Source organism: Rhipicephalus sanguineus, chromosome 9 (genome assembly GCF_013339695.2).
Source record: "Rhipicephalus sanguineus isolate Rsan-2018 chromosome 9, BIME_Rsan_1.4, whole genome shotgun sequence".
NCBI lineage: Eukaryota > Metazoa > Arthropoda > Arachnida > Ixodida > Ixodidae > Rhipicephalus > Rhipicephalus sanguineus.
The window spans coordinates 3,197,949-3,222,866 of record NC_051184.2 but is presented as its reverse complement, the minus strand read 5'-3'; the positions used below and the strand labels follow the sequence as shown (position 1 = coordinate 3,222,866).

The 24,918-nt window shown below is 47.2% G+C and overlaps 2 protein-coding genes across 3 annotated transcripts in view; both read left to right on the top strand.

The window, feature by feature from the left end:
• The window catches only part of LOC119404454 (phospholipid phosphatase 3), a 29,024-nt gene extending 16,425 nt beyond the window's left edge, over window positions 1-12,599 (top strand). Inside the window, exons 4-6 of the mRNA XM_037670956.2 lie at window positions 431-545; window positions 1,345-1,530; window positions 9,619-12,599. Of these exons, the coding sequence (XP_037526884.1) occupies window positions 431-545; window positions 1,345-1,530; window positions 9,619-9,672 (355 nt within the window). The 3' untranslated portion in view covers window positions 9,673-12,599. The remainder of the gene's footprint in view (window positions 1-430; window positions 546-1,344; window positions 1,531-9,618) is intronic.
• Window positions 12,600-18,201: 5,602 nt separating this feature from the next.
• Window positions 18,202-24,918, top strand: part of LOC119404453 (MOB kinase activator-like 3) — a 34,526-nt gene continuing 27,809 nt past the window's right edge. Inside the window, exon 1 of one of the 2 annotated variants that reach the window (XM_049418882.1) lies at window positions 18,202-18,312. In XM_049418882.1, coding sequence (XP_049274839.1) covers window positions 18,277-18,312 — 36 coding nt within the window. In that variant the 5' untranslated portion in view covers window positions 18,202-18,276. The remainder of the gene's footprint in view (window positions 18,313-24,918) is intronic. The other variant, XM_049418883.1, reaches the window with a different exon arrangement.

Here is a 24,918-nt window from a genome sequence, read left to right as displayed (position 1 = left end):
AGGCAGGCAGGCAGGCAGGCAGGCAGGCAGGCAGGCAGGCAGGCAGGCAGGCAGGCAGGCAGGCAGGCAGGCAGGCAGGCAGGCAGGCAGGCAGGCAGGCAGGCAGGCAGGCAGGCAGGCAGGCAGGCAGGCAGGCAGGCAGGCAGGCAAGGCAAGGCAAGGCAAGGCAAGGCAAGGCAGGCAGGCAGGCAAGACATACAGACAAAAAGAAAGAAAGAAAGATAGAAAGAAAGAAAGAAAGAAAGAAAGAAAGAAAGAAAGAAAGAAGAAAGAAAGAAAGAAAGAAAGAAAGAAAGAAAGAAAGAAAGAAAGAAAGAAAGAAAGAAAGAAAGAAAGAAAGAAAGAAATCGAATGGAGTCGGATACATGTATAGTGGAATGGTATGACTGGAATGCTGCAGCAGTCGCTTACGTATACGTTTTCCTTGCAGTCTGGTGACGCAGTACCAGTGCGCCAATGAGGAGGCTTGGATACTGGTCGACATGTACAAGTCGTTTCCCTCTGGTCACTCGGCGCTCGGCTTCTACCTCTTCACATTCGTAGCGGTGAGTGGTGGCTGATGGATTAAGTTCTAATCGCCGATTTAGTTTAAGTAGCGCTAATGACGTAGGTTCAGTCACATTGCCTCCAAGATCTTTCAGCGTGCCATAAGAGCGCTTTAGTGCCGGGGCCGTACTGTGTCTTGCGTATGCATTTTCCATGGTTGCCGCTTAGAGTACAAACGAACGCAAGAGCGTGCGTACGAAAGCGCCTTGGGGTACCTGGCACTAAAGCCCTCTATATCTCTGAGGCCATGGTACGCTTGTTATGCGTCACATCCGGTGAGCAAGAATGGCGGCTTTATTCTGTTTTATTTTTCCCATTGGGTCTTAGAAACCACTATTTCTGGCGCTTAACGTGACGCTTCCGCTAGTATTTGAATAGTCCAACGATACATCCAGAGTGCAGACGCGTTTGTAAATGCGGTGTGAAACAAGGGTCAACAATCACTCGCGCTCACGACCAAACGCGGTATGTGCTTTCCGGCAATTTAATACAAAAGTTTTGGACAGTATCCGAATTTGAGTTTCGAGAATTCTACCCCGGACTAGTGTTGATTTGAAGGATGGCTGAGATTGGCTCGCGCTCTGGCTGTACTGTGGTCAACGTTGGCTAGCACTGGCTAATGTCAGGTCATAGATAGCGAGTGTTGGTAAGGATGGCTAATGTCGGCTAATGTTGATTATCTGCGGTTACATACCAGCGACAGCGTCTTCATTCAATATCAATGAGCCCAATGACTGTGTTGGCTGCCAGTTTTGTAACATTCACTGTTCGTCTGTCTAAACCCTGCTTGTTTCGCAGGCATACTGCGCCGTGCGGCTACCCTCGCTGACGTCACGGTGGTCGCGCGGCGGTTGCCGCCTGCTACAGCTGTGCCTCTTCGTGCTGGCCTGCGCATGCGCCGCGTCGCGCATCTACGACCGCAGGCACCACCCCGTGGACGTCGTCACCGGGGGACTGCTCGGCGTGCTGGGAGGACTCGCCACGGTGAGTGCGCACAACTATCGGGGCGGTTGAGACAAGATAGTTATACGCAGCGCCTGTGCGGTGCGTGTCATTGTTTGTCTTCGTTTCTTAAATTTTGCGCTGCGGTTCTGAAGGTTAAGACATAGAAAGGAAAGAAGCGGATGGTAGGTGGAAGGGGGGAGGGGGGAGGGGGGTGTTAACACCACGGACGTAGCTAGAAATCAATCCCGAAGGGTAGGGGAGGGGGACCCTTTAAGTATGTTCATTAGTGTGTTTATACGTATGCATGCGTACATATACATGCAAGATGTCGACTATTAGGGGGCGAGGGTTGAAACCTCCTCTCCTCCCTCTTAGCTGCTCCAGTGGTTAACACCAGAGGGCGCGACCTTTAATCTAGAAATACAAGACAAATGCACACCACGGCATAGGCGTGCGCAGGGTTCCCCATCAGGGGGGGGGGGGAGGAAGGGTCATCGCAGCGCCCCCCACCCTACTAAGTCGATGTATTGGGCAGATTTTTCGCTCCCCTCTTAGGTGATTTAGCCCCCCCCCCCCCCCCCATTGCGCACGCCTATGCACCACGGTAACTGTCCTCTCAATATCCTGGCCTATTTATACACAAGAACCGGAACGTCGATTCCATGAACACACTTCATTTCAAAAAGCGCATCAATTTTCAAAATGTATACTTGAATGGGGGGGGGGGGGGGGGAGCAACCGAAGAGAAATTTCCTGTGCCATCGGGCTGGCATACATCTATATGAATAAGTAAATCTCCTTTGGATGCGGTGATCAAAAAGTAATCAGAAGCGCAGGTATACCAGCCGTGCACTGCCTTCGCTTTTTTTTTTATGATTTATACGCTATATAGACTCGCTTGCTTCGACGAGTTAGTATATATACGCATACATATATATATAAGGAAGCGAGAGATCGCCGGCCAGCCAGCAAATGCGTTTTTCCGGATCGCGACGCGCGCGAGCGGGTGTCCCCCAATTTGACGAAAAGCGACGAGTTCGCTAGAGCTCTAGCTCGCCACCAGGGCCTCTCTCGTCTTTTTCCTTCTCTAGAGTGTGGTACATAAGTCGTTCATCTTGTTCTTTTCCGAGCCGGCTCGGAAGAAGCCCGCGCTTCGAATCAACACTTCCCCCCTTTCTCGTGACCTTCTTCTTCCTCTTCATCGGCCCCTCGCTTCCGACAGTTTTCGGTCATCAGCAGCGGCGACGGAAGGGGGTGATATCAACTCTGTCACCGCGCCGCTGACGACGGACCACCGCCGCCACCTCGTTGTCGCCGCACTGCCGAGGCTTTTCGCCGACACACTGCCGTCGTCGACTTCCTCAGACCCTCTTCTTCTTTTTTGTAGTTTTATTTTCTGCCCTATGTCTCTCGCTTCGTTTCTATACGCTCCGCCGCCTCACTACACACAGTTGCGTGCAACGAAGCGAAGGCCACAGGGGATCGCGTAAGATTACTCGTGCATGCCCCTGTGTATATATTAAGGCGAGAGCCTTAGGTGCCTCGTCAAACGTGGAAATTTACCGTCGGCATCAACGCGCGCGATGCGCAAAATCATCATAACATGCTTACGCCACTATCTGACGCCACCGTGACGTTACAAATCGCCAAAATTTGTGACGTCATTGTGACATCATTATGTCACATCACGTGATGTCACATGATGACGTCATCACATGACATAGTCGCCTGGTCAAAGTCGAGCCGATCCCGGAGGCACTGCAAAACCACGTGAGGGGGTTTGCGGTGCCTCCGCGGGAGGGGGTTGGGAAGGAAAGGGTTCGCTGCGGTAAAACTTCTCGCACTTGCCCCCCTCCGAGTACCCTGCGCACGCCTATGCTCTAAAGTTACGCTTGCACGCAAGAAGCCCAGCTGAGGACGATCTATAGTACAGTTTACGAGGGTTTGTTCTTGCGACAATAAATTTTGTCGGTCACTTCTACAGCTAACGCTAAGGAAGGCACAAGCGAAAGCGTATGCTCTCACGAAACACTAAGTCACGTGCACGTTCTCAGTCGCTACTTAGCAGGGTTATCACCGTCTCAGCCAAACTTTTCCCACATGCCTGCATATTTTGAGCTCCCGCAAACGTAGGTTTTTCAGCGCAAACGAGAATGTTCAGTAGCGGGGGGCTCAACACCCCTCCTGGCTATGCGGGGCAGGGGGGGGGGGTTATAATCCCTCTGAAAGTTTCTGTTTCTGGGAGGGGGGCGGGGTCAACACGCCGCCTTCGCGAAATTTGTCAATTTCGCATGTGTATACATGTACGCATACTGCACGCGAAAACAACATGCGTAAGGGGTGGTTGACGCCGCCCACGCCGACAAAATTTTCTGGCTACGCCCTTGCAAAGGTGACCAAAACTAATCCGAAGTCTCCGTTTCCAACGTGCCTCTTAATCATGAAGCTTTATATTGATCAAATCGGGGTTCTTGGAACGTAATAACAACTCAATTTCACGCTTTGCCCGTATTGCACGGAAATGTTAATTCGAGGCCGACAATATAGCCTCCTTTTCTTTCGTCACTGCGCCGGCTCCGGTATAGAGTGCGAGGCTCATTTTTCTTCGCGGCGCACTGGCTTTTGCTCTCCTCTCCACTCTACTATATATGTATTATTTTTCGGCGCTATATACGTAATCCGGTTCACAGACGTCGACACCAGGCCAAAGCCTGTACGCAACCAAAACCCTGCCCGTCGTTCCTAAAAATAGAAACAGGCGACGATAAAGAATAAGAAGGCGCTGACTGGTTCATCTGTAAGCCGATTGGGGCAGACATCTCCTCTTCACTCCTCTCCACTTGGCTCTTATACTCTACACCCGGGGCCTAGATCCATGGAGTGGCACAACGACCAGGAGGGACTCTTCACAAAGCTCTTCGTCTCTGGATATCCTATTGAAATCCTACCTCCCACCAAGCGGACGCTCTTTCTCTGACGTCACTCTGTGTATTTGTCAATTCCGTTTTCTTTTTTTTTTTACCTTTCTCTAAACCCGCGTGTCTTTCTTGAATCTTTCGAAGTTGCTGCCACTCTTCTCGGCTGAAGGGAGTGTCCAAAGCGTTGTGAAACCTTAGAACTTCTTTTCCCGAGGGTCGACCTATTACACATACTTCGCATACTCTCTGGGAGGCCTCGGAAAGGACGCTGAAGTTCGTTTTTATTTATTTATATTTGAATTTACGACGACAGGCAGTGAAGTATGGACACACACGTATATATATGCTCGTATGTATGTATGAATATATAAAACCAGAGGAAGATAGTGGGGAGCCACTGCTACGTGACGCGCTTTCTTCGTAGCTCGTCCACTTCATCACGTCTTGAAAAGTTCACCGAGAAACCTAAGTGTGAAGATTTTTTTTAGGAGTATAATGACAGAGACCTCGAAGGAGTTCGAAGGAAGGAAGCAGGAAACGCTGGTGCATGGAAGGGAAAAAAGTAGAAGAATAGAAAATAGAAGAATGAGAAAATAGAATCTAACAGTGCAAGAGATATGATGGAAGGGGGACTGCCTGTAAGGAGAAGCCGGGTTCGGACAAATGGACAGAAGCAATGGTGCGCGCGCGGGAGTCGACCTTTTCTTTCCTTTCTGTCATCTCGGCAGGCCCACCCTAACGCGTCCGCAAAGCTGTTAGCGAAGGCGGTAAGAGGGGGTGCAGAGCGACTGTGAGTTGGGTAGGGGGGGGGGGAGCGCAAATGTCGTAACTGCCGCCCGCACGATTGGGCAGACGACAAAGGGAACGCAAGATTAGACCAACGGGACGAAAGGGGAAGCGAGCGGGAAAGAAATGGGGCGAAAGGGAGGAGTCGTACAGAAAGAGGGTCAGCGTCGTTCCATCACGAAAAATATGAAGCTCCCCCTCCTCCCCCCTGCCACCCCTTTGTCGTCTCAGCTTTTTGCGTTTCGGTGAAAGCGAAAGGATAAAAAATCGGGAAGCGGGAGTTCCCGACAGAGCGGCAGTAAAAAGGGGACATCTCTTAACAAGGACTCAAATATATCGTACGTATATAAGGCCGGCCGAGTAATGGCAAACGCAAGCCTCAACGTATCGGACTTAGTTGCCAGACAGACCACCCACCTCCTCCCCCCTCAAACGACCCCTAGCGGCTGGCGTGTCCGTCCGTTTGTGCCTGTCCATCCCGACGTCCATTCCATCGACAAAACCGTCGTCCGCTGGCTGCAGCTTTTTTTTTTCTCGGTCGCAACTGCGGTATCTGACGGTCGTAGATCACCGCCTCCGAGTTTTCTAACAGCCGAGGCGGTTTCGTATTGATTTCGAATCGAGCGCCGATCGTGTCCCCTGTACCCTTCCCCTCGTTCCCTTACCAATGTCCGGTCCCGTGTGTGTGGAAACAAGCGACATGACAAGAGAAAAGGGGGCTTCGTGTGCTTCCCTTTGAGGGAGAGGCGTAAAAGAAAGAACACTGCATTGTAGTGGGTGGACGGCAGAAGCAGACGGATATGTATGGCCTGACCAGGACAGTCCTCCACAAAACCAGTGCTGGGGACCGCCTTGTCCCTATTCCCTCCCGTTTTTCTTTACTCTCACTCTTTTCTTCACCTTCCATATTTTCATTTCCTCTTTGTTTTGCCTACCTCCTTACTCTTCTGATTACTTCATTATCTTCGTCTTTCTTAATTCATTCCATCTCTTCGTTCATTCTTTCGTTTCTTTTTCCTATACTGTCACTCATTCTTCATTATTACGTCTATCCTTCCTCATTCATGCACCTCTACTTGGTTGTTCCTCTTTTTAATCAACCCCATCACCTCCCTGATTCCTTATTTGATTTTCTTTTTCTTTTCCTCCGTCTTGGATGGCCTTCTTTTTTTCCTTTTAACTCCTTCATTCGGTCAACCCCTCTTACTTCAGTTCGTATACTTCTCTTCCCATTCTTCCACCTTTGCCCACAGTTCCATCCTTTCTTCTTCCACCACTCGTTTCCTTCGTTCCCAATTTCTTAATTGTGTTTCTTCGTTTCATCTGTCCACCTCCCTTTGTACTCTATTTCATCCATTCTTCATTCGCTCATTCCATTCTTCCCCAATCTCTCCGTTCGCTCCGTTCGTTCCTTCACTCCTTCCTTATCTCCTTATCACTTCCTCACTTCTTTCTTTTCTTAATTCCTTCCCTATTTCTCTGTTCCTTCCGTCCCCAACACTTGCCTATATTCTTCCCTCCCCATAATCTTCCCTTCAACGTTCTTCTTTGTTCCCTGTCACTTCCTTACTTCCTAATTCATTGTGGTTCCCTCTTTCTCTGTTCCTTATGTCCCCACAACATCCCTATATTCTCCCCCCACCATATCTTCTCTTCAACGTACGTCTCTCTTTATCCCATCGCTTCCTTACTTCGCTCTTTTCATTCCTTTTCATTCCGTGTTTCTCTGTTCCTTCTGCCCCCATCACTTCCCTATATTCTTCCCTCCCTATTAGCCTCCCTTCAGCCTTCCTCTTTTTTATCCTTATCACTTCCTTACTTCTTCCCTTCATTCCTTTTCGTTCTCTCTTTCTCTGTTCCTTCCGTCCCCGTCATTTCCCTTAATTCCTCCATCCGCATTATCTTCTCTTCAACCTAATTATTTCATCCTCCTTCCTTCCCTAATTCGTTCCCTCTTTCGATCCTTGCATTCATTTCGCTGTCGCATTTCTTCGCGACCGTGCCTTCTTTCTTGCGCGCGAAGAGAGAAATACCTCTTCTCGGCCTTTCTCGTGTCGTTCTCGTTAAATTTTTTTCGACGACGTAACCCCCCTCCCCCTCACACACACACACACACACGTGCGCTCGGCGGCCCCTTATTCTGTGAGCTGTTTCAGCTGACACGCTTTTGCTGAAGTATTATTTAATTGTTTCGCCGCGGCATTTAGTTCAGTTGCTATAGCATGCAGCGAGTGCGCGTTGTCTCCCGCACAGCCATCACTCCCGTTTTCCTTCTTTCGAAAGGTCCGAGACTCCCAATGCGTAGCGTATCCACGGGGACAAGTTCCAAAGAAAGGAAAAGCAATATGGCGAAATAAACTCGTTTTATTACACGTCCACGCTGCTTTTTTCCCCGCACGCCGTGTCCCCAGTGTCTCATCGGTTTAATCTTCTCATTCGCGGAGCCACGGTTTGTCACCCGGCTTTTTTTTTTCTTTTTTTTTTCTTTTCTGGAGAGCCTTGCGCCTAGCTGTCCCATAGCTGCCATGGGCTTTCGCTCCGCAGTTCGTTTTTTTTTTTTTTCATTTTATTAACCCGGGGTCTGGCCTTTCGTTTTTCGTCGCGCCACGCAGGCTCGGCTGCGGTCCGGCGCCGTATTTGTTATCCCCCCTCGGAATTGTCGTTTTCTCTTCCATTTTTCCGCTTCTTTTTAGGTAGTTTTCAAGCGTCCTTGCGCCGCGGCGGCTGTGTAGTACACGTTCAACGGCGCAACAGACCTTCTTTTTTATCAAAGAAGGAGAAAGCCACGTTTTAATCGCGTTCCGTGCTCCGAAATTAGCTTATTACTCCTCTTTCGGCGCCATTTTCTGTTTCTTTATCGCTGTCCTACCAATCTACATTGCTTTCCTCTCGCTTTTTTTTTCTTCTGCCTTCTGTTTATCGTCTGCTCTTCGTCTGTCTTTTCTTCTGCTAGTCTTGTCTTCACAGTAGTCTTCCGCGTTTGGTCCGCTTTGTCCTGCGCATTAATCTTGCAATGCTCGCGAAAGCAAAAGCACGAAGTCGTGAACCAGACGACGTGGTACGTACGTCCCGCACGGTGGCGCAATTTATGTCCGCTGGTCTTATGCTTGTATATAGATGTATTATATAGATGTATATATGTACGACCTTTAGCGAGATTAAATCCCATTTCGCTGGCTGCAGCGCGGCGTTCGTTCCGGGTTCGTTCCTTAATGCGGATCTTCTCTGAATCGCCAATGCCATCCGGTGCCACCCGCTTCGTGATCCGTTCGCCATGACGTACACACTATACCGTATAAGCTCTCTCTCGAAAGCTGTTCCGGTCACTGCCCCTCGAATGTACGCTAGAGGGCGCCCGTATAAAGGGGCTCCCGTGCGCCCGTCGCTGTTTTCTTGGAAGACATTTCGCTTTCGCCTTATACAGTGAAGTATATGTACTTCATCCCGCAGTTTACCCTTTTTTTTTTACTTTTCGTAATATTTCGTTGGAGTTTCAGACTGAAGTGCCGCGAATCGTGCCCCGTTCTCTCGTTTTCAGCTAAGCCTACATTCTCTAAATTTTGGCGTTGACGTTTACGTATTTTCGTTTTTGGAAGGATCACAGATAATTGCTAATGCCACTTTGTGGTGTCCTTGAGAGTCAAGATTAAACGAGGAGAAGCATGGAAATAGCGTATTCTTGACGGTGCAAGCGTACGTTGGCACTGTCCGATGGAGTTTACCACAGGCAACAGCAGCGCCAGAACACAGTCTAGCGAGCGGAAGGCGCAAATTTGGCTCGTGGCCGAACGCGACGGGCGCGCCTCTCCTTAGCCTATGTGGTCTTTTGCATAGCCGGTTTACCCTACAATAAGTACGGAAATATCGTGCCGTCGTGGTCACCCAAGATTTTGCGGAAAGTCTGCCCCATACTTTGACCTAATAGGGAGGGGGGCACTGCGATGAACCTTCGCCCCCCCCCCCCCCTGAAGAGGAACCCTGCGCACGCAGATCATGAGGCAGACCATGGCCGGACACGGCTGGTCAGGAGAGTTTTGATTATGAGTTCATGTGATAGTTGTCGTGTTCAATTGTACCTAACCAGTGTTCACTTTTCAAATTTTAGCCTTGAAAATAGTGTCTTTTACGAGAGCGCAAGAAATAGCTTTTGAAGTAAATGCCAGTTAGCTTCCCATAAAGGAGATTCGCATTACATACACAGTGTCAATATGTCATTGAACGTTACATTTTCGAGTGCCATTTTCGTATGCAGCAGCCATCCCTATACTGCACACGCAGACAGGAAAATGAACAGAAAGTATACATTCGTTGTCTTAAATGGACGTATTTCAATGTTATTAATGATGACGGTGGTTGTGGTGATTATGATGAACGCGATGATTTCGTAGAACTCATGGTTGTCGTTTTCGTGTTCTCATTGCAGGTGCGGTGGTTCGTTTCCAGCAGTCGACATCGCATCGAATCTAAAGCCCAATGAAAGAGAGCGAGTGAAAGAGACAACACGTGACTCTGCGTGACCGTTTTATAGCCGTAGTAGTGATATTATACACATCTATTTAATTACCCCCTCGTTCGACATTCCAACGCCGTAGCGTGACCTCACGGCTTCCTTTCTATCTATTTTTTTTTTACCTGAGTTATTTAGTCCGTACCACGTCTCTTGTGTGGGCGTCACGCCTTCTATACCTGGACATCTACCGCTACCGCTATTCTGAGGAATTCAATAGTTATATATGCTCCAAAATGAAGCAGAGTTGCGCGTTGTTCCAAATTTGCTCCAAAACAATGCGGTAAAGCCACTTCTCGCGCGCGCGGAGGCCAAACGTAGCTCGGGTACAAGCGTGCCTTCCTGTCTCGTGCGTTCAAATCAAACCAAATCAAAATATGTTTTGTTGAGACGTAATTACACAGAATGCGTACAAAATACCTGGACCAATAGCCTACGTGGCTGGTCCAACATAGAAAGTACACAAGTGTTAGCAACACACATGATTGGTCATGAAATCATAGGTTTTATTATACATACGCAAGTTTCAGTGATGTACAATATGTCTACGAAAAAAAAAAGGTGTTACAATTCACAAGACAAGAAAAAAAAGCGTTTACGAGCAAGTATAAAGTTACGCATAGTTTTTATTTCTAGAGGCACACTGCTCCAGGTTACACCTCCGAAGAATTCTAACAATCATTCGGTGTAAACATTGTTACAGGGAGGAAGATTTGAAGTGACTTGCTTGCCTGATGTTTGCACGCGGGAAGTTGAATACGGTGTTGGGTAGTGGAAGGTCTGGGTGCAGTATCTTGTGAACCAGGCAAGTAACCTTATAATTTCTTAGCGAATACGAAGTCCATTACGAAGTTACGAAGAATACGAAGTTCATTAGATAGAATGCCGCCGAGGTAATGAATGGGGGAGAATGTTATTGTTCTTAAAGCACGTCTTTGTAACTGCAGTATAGGTTTTAAATAAGTTTTTTTTTTTTTAATGGTGGTGGGACCGCCTGGCTACATCTGGTGACTAGCGAAGCGGAACACGGATATCGTGTCCGTGAAGTTGGCTTCTCGGCAGCGTGATCCAACATTAGACGTCACTCTGTGCCACGTGATAATACTGGGCGAATAGCGGCTTGGCAGGCGCATGAAAACGATAGGCGCAACTCTGCTCACTTTATGAACATATACGCAGGAACTCTATAAGTTCGCAGGATGCGCGCGCCACCTGCGACGCAACGCTTAAAGGTGCCGTAGCATCAGAAATCATTTGCTCACTTTTGATTCATTCTGCTGTTCACGCGTGGCGTGACGCTTGGTAGGCCTGTATATTGTGGGCTTACGGCAGTATTTTTGAACGTGAGATCTCAACTTTTGATTCGCGACTTTCGTAGTCCGGGTACTGTGCCGTCGTTACCGCCTTTTTTTTTTTTTCTGTACGAATTTACGAATTTCATCTATATGGGTCGCACCGCGTCGGCAGTGGTAAAAATATCGTGGCAGAGGTCACGTGGTTGGGCTGGCGGGTATCACGGCCGACGATTTATTAGGACTGATTCTCGTTTTGTACATGTTTTGCTTTGAAAGAAATGGCACAACAGAAGCACAGTGAACAGCGCCGATGGCAGAACAAGACACACAAACACAAGTCTTGTGTTCCTCATTTCTTTTTTCTTTTTTTTTGTCCTGTTGTCGGCGCTGTTCGCGTGGCATTCCCGAGGCACACACGCTACAGTTCAATTTGGCAAAAGCTGGCTTATGTTCTAAGCAAAGGTTCTAGTAGTGCGATATATAGAGTATTTCGATATAACCTCCAAGTGCGTGTATAGCAAACTGAAACAGACTGCTGTGATACATATGTTGTATTCGTAATGTTTATCTGGTAAACAAGTTAAGCAAGCAAAGTCTCCATCTATTGGAAACAAATCTGTGCGCGTTGTAGTCAGCGACATTTTGCCAGCGTCCCACACAATAAACCTCACAGAGGCAGCAGGGCATGAGCATGGCATGCTAGCCTTGTAAATGTGGTCGTGTGTTTTGCACTACCATCAGAAAATAAGGTCGTGAGCTGCACTAGTACTGGTTCTAGTTTCTTTCCCAAGTGAAGATAATGCAAGCCGACTATGTGGAATTGGCCGAGAGTCGGACGGAATTGGGAGACGGCGCTTATAGTTTGAAGCGGAAGGAATCGATAGAAGTCGAAAGAATCAAATTATTTCGAGAGTCCTTGTAAGTAAGAAGGCAGAAAAAAAAACAACACCGGGTAGTAAAAGTTAACGTGAGAGATCGCTTAGAAGCTTTTTGTCTATGTAGACTGGTCAACGCCTACGTCTCATGCGTAATCTTCTTTTGTGACATTTCTTCCAAGATGACATATCCGCTATTCCCGTTACAACGTCACCATCTTATCGAAGCGCTCACAGACGTACACACGTGCACGCTCGTATGCGCATGCGCAAGCTCATTCACCGCTCACTCACTCGCGCACGCTAATCAAAAGGACACCATCGGCGAGGCTTCTGCAACTCAAACCGTCCTGTTTCTTTTCTCTCTAAGAATCATCGAAGAGTTATATACGCGCAGAGATAAAAGGAGGAATTTTCGCCGAGGCGTCGCCATTGTTGCCGCCGCACTCTTATTTCTTACACAGAAGTCGCTGTCTTATCTTCACGTCGTCGCTGCTGTTGCCGTCGTTGTTGCCGTGCGGCGGCACCACGTCGCGCGCCCACACGCGCACGAGACCGCGACGATCGATGTTCATCTTTTCATTTTCTTTCCTCATCGTCCGAGCTCGAAAACGCGCTTCTATTTCCAAAGCTGGCGTAGTGGCGCCCCTCGAAGGCGCTCCGCTGTTCCCGGGCCATGGCAGAGTGGTGGCGGTATTTTTGTACGCTGAGCGGGAATTAAAACAAATGAAAATACGAAACGAAAGGCTTCGCTTGTCTGCTCTTTTCTTTCGTGGCGCGCACCTGTTGGAAGCGACCGTTTACGCTTACAGGTATTCCCCGCCCCCTTCGACGATGTTGGAGCGCGCATGTCGGGTAAGTGTATGACGGAGGAAAACTTTGCCGTCTCCTTCTGGCGCATGCGCTGTGGAAAGGACGGACGCTATTTAGATGGGTCTGAGCAACGTTTAGTGCCATGGAGGAAGGAAAGAACCAGGAGCAAGCGTCACGTGGCAATCTCGAACCCTAATCATAAAAAAAATAATAATAAAAGGGAGAAATAGGCTCTGCTCACGTGATAGACAAGCACTGCAATTGGTCAGCTCCCTTTGGTTGCGTACTGAGAGAGAAACGGAGGGCACTGAGGCTCGGTTGGCTACCTTACACATGGGGAGGGGTGGGGGGGGGTGGAATAATAGATAATAGACAAAAATAAAGTGACATGAATCATAGGTGGCAGAGTGAGCGCAGAGTATGGAAACCAACAAATGAGAAGGGCCATGTGGATTGCCTGTTGCGTCTCGTCTTCATCATGTGGTCGTTGGGCGTTTCCTTTAATCTAGTAAGCACATGCTTATTCACTAGCCCAGCAACAAACTTTACAGGGGCCATGGATGTTTGCAAGCGGAAATGCGAATTGAAAAGCTGCATAACACGAAGGCAAGTGCTGTTATTTCTGGCCCGAGCAGAGGGCCTGAAGCGAGGGCACAAACATACCGGAGCAACAGTGTGAGGCATGTTCCTGCTGAAAAAAAGAAAAGAAGAAGAAGAAGAAAGCCCGCAAATTCCGTTATGATTGCAATGCGCACACAGCAAACGAGGACAGAATATATTGCAGTAGCGAGGGCTTGTATGACGAAAGAAAAAAATCATGATAGGAAGGTTCGAAGTGGGCGGATGTAGATGAGGCAAGTAGTAAACAACTTTATTATTTTTTTAACAACTTTATTATTTTTAACAACTTTATTAGATGAGCAAGAGGCGTTCATAATATTTGGAGGAAACGCAGAGGATATATACCGATAGAATAGGAGTCGTTACAGGCGCCGTAAGTAACGGTATACATTGTAAAGGTTAATGCTGGCATGAAAAAAAGCAGGGGTGGCGCCAGCGGGGGGACATGGCGGGGCAGCAGCCCCCCGGAATTTTCAACTGCACCCCCCCCTCCCTCAATGCCCCCCTAAGAGCAAGCACACTCAAAGCACAACACATATAAGTTGCCCGCCCACCTGCGTCCCCGAAGGGGCTCATTTTTCGTGAGTGCCACCCCCCCCCTAAGGTCCCTAAAGAGGGATTTTGCCCCCCCCCCCCCCACCACACCCCTGTGAAAAAATCCTGGCGCCGCTCCTGGAAAAAAGAAAGCAAAATGATAAGAAAGAGGCAGCCACGAGGCTGCTAAACTGCAACAGGCGAAGCAACAACTTATTACGTAATAAAGTGTCTACTAGACGCCGGCCCGTTTCTAAATGGACGCCAGCAAATATCAACATCATTATATGCAACGTCAATAGTAATAATTTCTGGTGTTTTGCAATATGATTATGAGGCACGTGCCGTATGGAGGGCTACGGAAATTTCGACCACCTGGCGTTCTTTAAGGGGTATTCAGACGGGGGAGGAATGCTCGGGGGAGACGGGGGGGGTTGCGTATCACGTGACCGCGACGTCACGGATTAGCGAGTGGGCGTGACCCCCCCGCGCCTCCTCGGAGGAGACGGGGACGTTTTCCCCGAAAGGACAAACGATCCCCATGCGGTGGGGGATGTGGCGGAATTTCGGGCTCTTGTTTGGCCACATTGTTGCACTTGCTCCTGCAGAGAGCGGCAGTGGGTGTCCAGTCTGCAGCTGGATGGTCGTCTGCAGCTCGTCAAACGGGTGGTGCAAGCCACCAGAGTAGTCTAGTAACACTGGTCTCCCCCTCCGTTTGCCTCGTCCGTGTGAGTGGGGGGCATTTGTGGAGACTTCTCCTCGCGAGCTGACGTCACTAGGCTCCGCCTTTACCCCCTGAGCATTTCTCCCCCGTCTGAATACCCCTTTAAAGGGGCACTTAAGTGAAACAACAAATTAGTTTAGTATGACAGTTTAAAGGGACACTAAAGGCAAATAACAATTTATGTCAGAGTGAAAGGTCAATGTGTGAGAACGTCTAAAACATCAATAGTATCAACAGCAGTGCTCTAGTAATCGAGAAATTAAGGTTAATGTAGGAGACGATGTGCAGCATGAGTGGGACATTTTGGAAATGATCCCGATGACGTCAAAGAGTCCCGAGTACAATTAACCACTTCTAATCAAACTAGTTGCAATAAAAAAAAAGAACCTTCCGTGCATTACAAGACGTAATAAAATGCTGCTTGTCCGTTTCTGTTTGATTCACGGAAAAAAGAACCTCTTGGCGCTACCATGTGGAACGGCGCGAGTGGTTCAAAAGTTCCGTTTTCAGCCAAGCTGCGCGTCTCAGTGGTAGTTTCGGTATCGCGTACAGCTGCGTGTGATTGGCTGTCGCTATTTTCGCCCTGTCGATACTCTACTTCTGCTGCTGCTGGCCAAGCTAAGCTCCGTTACAGTGAACTATACAGTTTCGGAGTGGACCGTGGCAAGGCTGATGGCCGATGTTGCACAAGAAGCCGTAGCTTCGGCGGCCGGGCAGTAAAGTAGGCAACGTTGGGCACGGCAACTGCTACGTCAGAAGGTTCGTTCAGGCGGGTGATTTGAAGTGCGCTAACGCCGTGCGGACCATTAAAAAGTGATTTTGTTTCAAAATAAGCATTTCCTTGGCACGAAACAAGCACTACGAGGTTTCTGCAACACTATTTCAACAATCGGCGTCGACTTAATATTTGCCTTTAGTGTCCCTTTAAACTATGACAACTCTAGTGTTGTTAATTTCACCACCACAGGTTTATTAATGCATGAAAAAAAAAACATTGTCAAAAGTTTCACTCTTAAATTTCCCGCCGAGATCTCCGGTGGTGACGCCACAGATTTCAAAGAGGGTTTTTTTTTTTCGCATTTTGACCAGATTGGCTCAACGAAATTTGCTGAAACTTTGTATGCTAAGTCTCTGGCTCCCTGAAAATACGATGCACTTCATTTTTACCAATTAGGAACTGAGTAGGCCCTAATAGGCGCTATCGAAATCTGTGACGTCACGGCGACTGTTGCAGGAAGTTCAATGTGGCGTCGCCAGCGGCATTTATTTTATTTTTGATTGTTTTCTCGCCTGCCAAGCGTCTTCTCAAGGCAAGCGTGGTGTTTTTGGTATCGTGAAAGAGTAATTTAGAAATACGAGAAAAATAGTTTTTCTCTTTAGTGTCCCTTTAACGTGCACCTAAATCTAATTACACGGGACACAATATAATATTATTTATTTTATTTATTTTTACATACTGTCAATCCTACAGGTATTTGAAGAGGGGGACAAATTGAGACAGATTTTTGTACAAGTAAAAAAAAAAGAAAAATAGAAAACCATATTGGCACCTGACTTGAATAAGAACTTATTCAACCTGTGGCGAGAAATATTCTCTTTCAACATTTTGTCATCTTTGACAAAGGTTAATAGAGTGACCGACACAAGTTGAAGTTCAAATATATATATCTTCATGTAAACAAAACTCATAGGGTCTCTTATATGCCTAAGGCGACTCAGAGGCGTAAGCCATCTTCTTTTCCTTCTCAGTCAATCTATTTATCCTACCCTGGCCCCCACGAAAGCTTTCTGTACCTAACGTGGTTTTGCACTGGTTTCGAAATCGGAGGCATTGCAAGCTTTCTGCACTTCACCTGGTTTTAGCTGCCTCTGTGATCGGCCCACCTTCGACTAAGCGACGATGTCATGTGATGACGTCACGAATTTTTGCGATCGGCGACGTCATTAGGCGTCATTTGGTGACGTCATCGCGTGATGATTTTTTGCATCACTCGTCTTGACGCCGACGGCCAATTTTCGCGTTTGATGAGGCATCTAAGGCTTTCGTCTTAAAACATTCTATGCATCACTGTAGTATGCTCGGACACGAAATAAAGTTGCACAAAAATATCTGCACAAATATTGGGCAAATAAAAAATAGTCACTCACAGGCAGGCCCGTAGCCAGGAATTTTTTTCGGGGGGGGGGGGGGGGGGCAATTGCTGAAAGCCTTGACTATTTGAGAAAAACGCCTATTTTCATTATTTATTTTCGGTAAAACACCATGTATCATAAAAGCTTCGGGGGGGAGGGGGCGCCCCCCCCCCCCCTGGCTACGGGCCTGCTCACAGGCCACATTGTATAGCTGTGGCTTAGTTTTATTCCTTATAGTTATGGAAATCCATACGGATTCCTCAGAAAAAAAAGCTTCTTTCCGAAAAATTCGTCCTGGTCCGGGAATCGAACCCCGGACCAACGCATTTCCGGAGCGGTCGCTCTACCAATTGAACTAACCAGGAAGCTAGCAACTGGCACAGCGAAGGTGAATTTTTCAGCAACCAAGAAGAAGTTATTTCTGATTCGTGTTACAAACGGGTGGTTTGTCAATTTCCCATTCCTAATCCTTCCACCACCTTGCGGGATTCCGTTGAACCGATTCGCAGAATTCTTAATTAATATACGTTGATATATTGACCAAATTATTTCAGGTATACTGTAATATCATTCTGTCGATCTAATCCGATTTGATATGTTTCTCCTTTTGTGTTCATTTAAAAGCGAATGCATATCTCTAATAGCCAAACATTACAAGCTCCAGGATGTAGAGAACTGAAAGCATGCAGATGGGGAGAAAAGGGCGTATCGTGTGAGGTTCGATAAGTTCATTATAAAAACGATGACATCTCGTTCGTCAAGGGCTTGCCTCTTGTGAGGCCTCATGGGAGGCCTAGGACCGGCCACTTAAACCTGCTGGTTTCCCTTAATAAAGTTTATTCCTCCTCCTCCCTCGTTCGTCATCTTCTCCATTGTGCATGGGGAGATGAGGTCTGTGTGCGTACTTGTTTTGGCAAAGCTGCCATGGCTATTATTATGTGTGGTCGGGCATCTACGCAAGCGTTGTGCCTGCCAGTCCGTACTTATCGGCTTCACATTCTCCATTCAATGTATATAATTATTAGTTCTACTGAACGAAAGGTGTGTTCATATATACTATTTTGTGAGGTTGTTTGAGTTGAGTTGAGAATCTCGGCGACATATTCCAGGACGTCGGCCAAATTAGAACAATAATGTCAAAATTGTTACAATTGATTCGACTTTGTCCTAATTGTCGGCTTTTCTCCCACCTTTCTGTTAGCACCAATACGATCAGGACTTTTGTATAGGAGCTCGAAAATTATATCCGGACGATGAGCCTTAAATAAGGTTTGCATGGCAGCCAGTGGTGACGCCACCCGATGGCTTATCAGATATTATTTAAATTGCATATTTGTATTAGCATCACCATGGTGCTACTCGTGAAAATTAGACGCAACCGTATAACTACTGTCATTGGCGCTGCATCAAAGATGTCGGTGTAACCCAGAACAGTTTCAAATTTCGAGCCGAAACGGCCTAAACGCTTAAGCCAGCACAAGGTGGCGCTAGTGCGTAAAAGCTTCAAGGATACGTCCAGACGTCCAGTTTCACTACTCGTTACGTGCCTCTACGCGCTCGTATGTAGCGTCTAGCCAAGATGGCGAGCTTCGTGGACTTCTTCCACAAGGGAAAGGTAAATATTGGCTTGCTTTTGCTTTACCGAGCACGCGGCGACGGACATTCTCACGCAGAGAGGAGTCAACGATCCGCGTAATCGTTTGTTTCAGCCTGACGTTAATGCGAGTACGGATTTCGCGTACAGTTATTGTGGTTTGTCCTTCGCGGCTGCTACTTGTGATGGCACCACCGTCCGGAATCCGAGAAGGATGTTTCATGGGCCGCCCGTTGACCTTTGCCAGATTGCCCGACGGCAGTTTTGGAGTCCTTCGTCTGTGTTTACACAGCAATCACTCGTCATCCATTTTTTTAGACCTCGTGATGCCGTCGCAAGGTTGAAACGAAGTCGGCATCGAGTCGCAACACGCCCACGGCAGCACTGCAGCTGTTTTGTGAGAAGCGCTTCTTTAAAAGTGAATGAACCCTTCTGCACTGCACTGTACGCTGCCTTTATTTCCCCATCGTTCCGATAGAATTAGCTAGTTGACAGTGGATTCCATGCTCAGATCGGAGCTCAAATAGGCTGCGGTGAAAACGGCCGCAGATTTATTCGTGAACGTGAACACCTGAAACTTGCCATCATGATTTGAGGACGTTCACATCGCCCCCACATGTTTCGGTGCTACCCACTGCTGTGTCACCAAGTGGTCTTTGTTTTTTTTATTCCTTTGCAAACTTCCCGGCGTCGCGCCGTGTAAGTTCACTGGGTAGATGCACGGCTGCGGTGTAGTGATTCAGCTGTATATTTACGAAGTTAGCGGTAGTCCACTAACAGTAACAACTATTCGTTCGTCCGATGTCGAGCCCAGTCCTGTCGCAGGCCCAGTTCCTTTCTCTAAATGGTCCGATAAGGAACGACACGGTGATCATTCCAATGCCGTGGTCTTTCGTAACAGCCTCGTTCGCTAAGCGACTCTACGTGAGACGTTTCTTTTTTTTTTCGAAACAGCGCTCCACGCATCCTGTTGTGTGGTACGTAGATGTGAAGAGGAAAGCCTGTACAAAAAGAAAGAAAAATAGACGACAAATACTATTGCCGAAGCAGGGACGTCTTTGCTTTAGTTCTTGGTTTTCAACGGGAATGCACCCGTACCGCATGACGCGGTGGTTTTTTTGGTTGGCGAAAATAACAAGTAAAAGCACCGACGAAGGTTATATTCGGAAGTTGTTTGTTGACTCTTCGAGGCTACCTGGGCAGGGCAGATGCGTCCGCTGTTATTGAGGCCAGCGAAAAGGGACCTGTGAACGGAACCAAGCCAGATGATCGGAAGTGCGATCGAAGGGTTGGGGTGGGAGGGGTTTTAAGTTGACGTGGGAAGTTCGTCGCCTCCTCCAGCTTTTGCGCGTGTAGCTTTCGGCGAAGAGCGACCCGTCGTGGTAAATTAGGTCGCGGGTTCGATTCCCAGCTGCCGGGACGGTCAGGCGGTCGGAACCAAACTGGAATGTCTCCGTCGACGTGCGTGCCACGGAGTACGTCGTGTCGTGTAGCCTACGGCGCGTAAAACCCGCGAATTCAATTCACTTCGTCGAAGAGAGGTCAGGAAAGAGAAGGCGACGGTTTAGGTGATGCGATAGCGCGTACACGTCTTCCGTAGTGTTTGTCGGTGTTGGAGCTCTTTTGCATCCGGCTTCGCGTGCGTATGTCTTTCCTACGTCTCGCCGAGCGCCTCCTTTTCGCGACGCCGCTGTCTTCCGCCGCAGCCGCATTGCGACTCTTTCTTTTTTTTCTTACCTTTACCTTCGGTTCACGGGGTATTCTCCGTGTGAAACTGGGAATTGTCGTCGCTGAGGGTCAAGTTTACGGTGCTGGCGACGTTCAGATCAGATAAAAAGCGCGCGCGTGCCAGCAGCTTTTAACGATGACGCAAGCCGATAAGTGCGTCTCCGGGCCTTGGGAATATACCGTAGTCTCCGTTGCTGTAGGAAGGGATTACCTCATTTGCATTCAATGGTTGTAAACTGGCCGTTCTTTGTGTTCTGCAGTCAAGGCAGTGCGACAAGATAAACTGTTTGTCTACTATTAGCTGGTGAGATATCATACCCGTGCTTATTCAGTGATTGTTGCTGGAATTGATCACACGTGTTGACTTTTGCACACACTGTGTGTATGTTTTACCCACCAGAGCGCACTTCACTGACTATGTATTCACGATTACTTGGGGACGAAACATTTAGCAATATGTACAATGGCAAAATAGATTTTGTTGCGGAAACTGCTTGCATAATTTTAGTTTACTTCTCTGATTTCTTCACTGGCTGGATGCTCAACATGACATGTAATCTATGTAGTTAATTTGCTACCTATGCAGGCAGCATACCTGAAAGGCAGCAAATGAGGGTGCGAGGAACCCACTTTTTTTAAAAAGACTTAAAAAGAATTGTGGTGTCTGCTGAGATAATAATTTGTAATGTTAAAATTCTGTCTCTCTCATAAGGAACCAGCATCCTGAAAACTTACAGAATGGTTTCATGGTGCGAAGCAATGTGTTCTTGTGTCTTCCTTATTGCAGTTCACCTAACATATACGGTGCTCACACATTGAAACGTGACAATTTAGGGCTAATAGTGCAAATAAATTCGTTTCCACCATCTTCCATTCATGTCCAATAGGTGTAATATTGTCTTGTTTTACATCAGAGCCAACCAGGCCCATAGCCAGGAATTTTTTTGTGGGGGGTTGGGGGATGGGGGGGCACTTGGTGAAGGCCTTGACTATTTGAGAAAAACACATATTTTCATTGTTTATTTTAAGTAAAACACCCCCCTCATCAAAATTCGGGGCGGGGCCCGGGCCCCTAGGGCACCCCTTCTGGCTATGGGCCTGGAGGCAACGTTGCCTTTAGTTGCCAGATTCCTAGTGACACGATACGGTTATCTTGAGCAAGTGTGTGTGCAAGTTGTTATACTTGAGGTGCAGATGTCACGTTTCAATCCGTAAGCAGCATACAAGAGAAATTGTATAAACAGAACGCTTGCATTCAATAAACGACAGGTGAAATTCTATTCCCCAATTTATTTCTAATTTATTTTATTTTATGTAATACTTAAGTTCACTCGACCTGGGTTTGAATCCCGGATTAGGATGGATTTTCCGTCAACCGGCAAACTCTCTTTCCGAGAGAGCCATACATATTTCTTTGTAGTTTCATGCTACAAATGACAGTTTCTTCCCTCTCACTCGCATGACACTGCTAATGGCACAGATTGGTAGTGATAAAGGAAAAAAAATTGGAGTGATATAATGATTCGGTTCCAATTCCCTTTCTCCTTGTGCTTTTGCTGGTCTAAGTGATGCTCTGTCTTAGTTATCACTGAAGTCGGCCAGTCGTAATGGGTGACAAGACTGAAATGGAATTTCAGCAAAAAAAAAAAGAAAAAACAGACTTAGTTTTGCTCTTAAGTCACAGAATTAGTTTTGTTATACCGCACACACTCCAGAGGTTGTGCCACAGCGACAAGTGCATGCAACAAATGCAGCGACAAGTGCAGCGGCAAGTTGTGCCACAGCGACAAGGCGCTGTCTTGGGTTGCCCTGTTATCTTTGTGGCAAATGGGCCACAGACAAATGAGGTCATATACACTGATACCACTGTTATCACGCTATGCTAGACAGGGAGTGCTTGTGCGTCACTTCAAAGTGCGGTTGTGATTGGGCACTGGAGCTCATTCTCTCGTCTGTTAGGTTACGCTGAAAATGATAGTATGTGCAGTGGTTAAGGTGACAATGCGATCTTCCACAAAATAGTAGGGGCCAGCATTTTCATTACTGGAGTTTGCTGGTCTTTGCTTGTTATAGCGATGGTTACATGGTGCCCTTGTTGGCAGCCTTATTGGCGTTAATTAAATGTGCCGGAAGGCAAGTGTTGAGATGTGGAACACTAGTACGCCATGTCTGTCATGTCCAGCTATACGAGCTGCAGTGCTTTGTCTGTTATGTCAATCCCTCTTCTTTGTACTGTTTCCATGCTGTTAACATTTTACATTACTAACAAATCAATCTCTGTTAAATATTGCCTGCGCTGCCTGATGGTATATCCTTATTTAAGCAACCATTGGCTGCGGCTTTGTAGTTATGATAACCTTGGCATTAACAGACTTTACACATCCAAGACAACGAATTCCAACATTCTCATCATGCTGAAAGTGCCGTGCAAGGTTGTGGTTCGTGCCAAGAAACTGTGCTGGTTCTCAGCATCCTGGGTTCTGCCATTTACGTCAAGTGGTCAAGAACACAGTTTAAAAAGTTTTTTGTTTCAGTCATGGAAATGGCCACTTTTGCTAGCATTTCGTGATATAATCACTCTTACTTCAGATTCAAAATTTTTGGTGGAGGCTACTCTTTGTCTGCGCTAACCAAGGCTAAGCATTGTTGTGGATGATTTCATCACTGTTTACCTTGAACCACTAAAATTAAATCTGACTTGTGTTCTCTCTTATCCCATGTAGAATGACAAGATAGGTGGACAAATTGGTTTGAGTTCACAATAATGCTGGGAAAAAAAGAGAAGAATAAGTGGGCCTACATGTGCTGTACACTCAACAAGAAATCTTATTGTTTTTATGGAAACTACACCTTACATATGTCAAGTCTAAGAGGTGTGTATAGAGCATGTTAGAGGCAATAAATGTGAAATTTTTGTTTCAAATCCAGCACATGTGCTGGCCATTCACTCTTTGCTTTCATCGACATTTAGTAGTGCTGCTCATGCTTTATTATAGATGTCCCATGTTATTCTTGCCATAGACTGCATATAGACTGCATTGCCAACTAACCGAATCCTCTAGTCTCCGTTTGGCAGCAGCCCGTCACCTCTTTCGCTTCCAGTGCCGCTGCATTGAGTTAGCTTCACCGTAGCCTGAGCGCATGCATGAGATCGGCATGCCATCCTTCCCGTCCTCCTCCCTCCCAAAACAAATCTGCCTCTGTTCTGACGATCGGTCAGTCATCGGTGCAGACGTTCCGGCCGAAGAAGAAGTTCGAGCCGGGCACGATTGCGATACTCGCTGCACAAGCGGCCCAGGCGTCGCTCAACTCGGGCATCAACCTGCGGGACGCGGTGCGGCTGCCACCGAGGGAGGACATGAACGACTGGCTGGCTGTGCACGGTAATGTGCTTCTGTTTAGTATTGATGATACTACAGGTTTCTTTTGTCTATGCAGAAAAGCTTATTATATTTAAAAGTGAGCCTGTTGGAGTTGAGATTACTGTAGTGTTGCCATAGTTGGCAGCAAGATTATGCACAGACCACGTGCACTTTTGCTGCTCTGGAGATAGACTCCAACAACAACAACAATAGGAAAATTGTCATCAAACTCATAAGTGACAGAAATCAAGTGCGCCGTATGTTTGAGCTTGTAGTCGTATGCACTCTGTGTTTATTTGTATGTGCCGCAGTTACATTTTGCTTCATATGAAGCCTATCGTAAAATAAATCGCTAGTAGATCATCGAGTAGCTGTCTGATCAAAAAAATGTAGTGCTGTTGGGTAGACATGTTAGGGGCCCTGCAACACTTTTTAGCCTGGTCAGAAAACGCTGCTGATCGGTAGTCGAGGCTCTCGAGAACTTGCAAGCCAAAAATTATAGCGCTGCATGCGGCCTGGAATTCACAACTGATTCTCAAAGGCAGCTAGAAATCGCTTCCTGTTCCCTCTACAGATGATGCCATATACTTAAATTAGTGCACCACATACCCAAAGGCCACGGCTGTTGGTTGATTTGAGCATCGTGAGCTGCAGAGTTACTGCAGCTGCCACAAAATGCCGCCACGCGCCCATGCGTGCGCTCACGATCCCACTGAAAGTAAGCCGCGCGTTTAAAGAAAAAATTAAAAGAAAGTGCTAAAGGTCACATCACACTCTGACAAAGGGAGGCATCTTCTTGCCCCCTCGTCATTCCCCTCTCTCCGTATCTTTCACCGTGCTCTCCGGTACGAAAGGAGAGAGAAAGTGCTTGAAGCGTATGACAAATCCCTTTAACTCCACTCATACTTGATGAATTCAAGAAATTTTTTGGCAGTCGATTCGTGAGGCAATAAGCCATTTTAACGAAGCCATGAGAGGATTATCTGGAAAAGTGTTTCAGGGCCCCTTTAATATGCACAGCACATATGTGACTGGCGGTCTACCGGAACGACGAATTTGGGAGCAGAGGAAATCGAATGCATTTGAGGGTGCGAAACAGAAATCAGGTGATAAAATAATGTATTTTCAGAACATGTGTGGGGTAGGCATGTTATATTTGGTTAGAAATCTATGTGCACAGACGTTGTACTGTGGTGCATCTAAATAAGCTAGGATAATAACCTGTGCCATCATTCTATTAGTGAACTTTTTGTTGTGTTTGCTTCTTTCGTCACCTATACACCAGCGTGTAAACATCACTTCTGAGGCGCTATCGCGGAGTGATGCCTTTTCCGATGTTATGCTTTTAGCTCTTGCTCATTAGTAAGAGTGGCGGGCAGATGCTTTTTGTACTAGCTCATTGGTCAGACTGACACTTTGTCCGTATGTCCAGCCAATGAGCAAGGGCAAGAAGCATCTGCCCGTCATAAAAGACATTAGCACCAGAAAAGGCATCACTCCGTGATAGGACCCCTAGTCGCAATGAACCCCATATTCA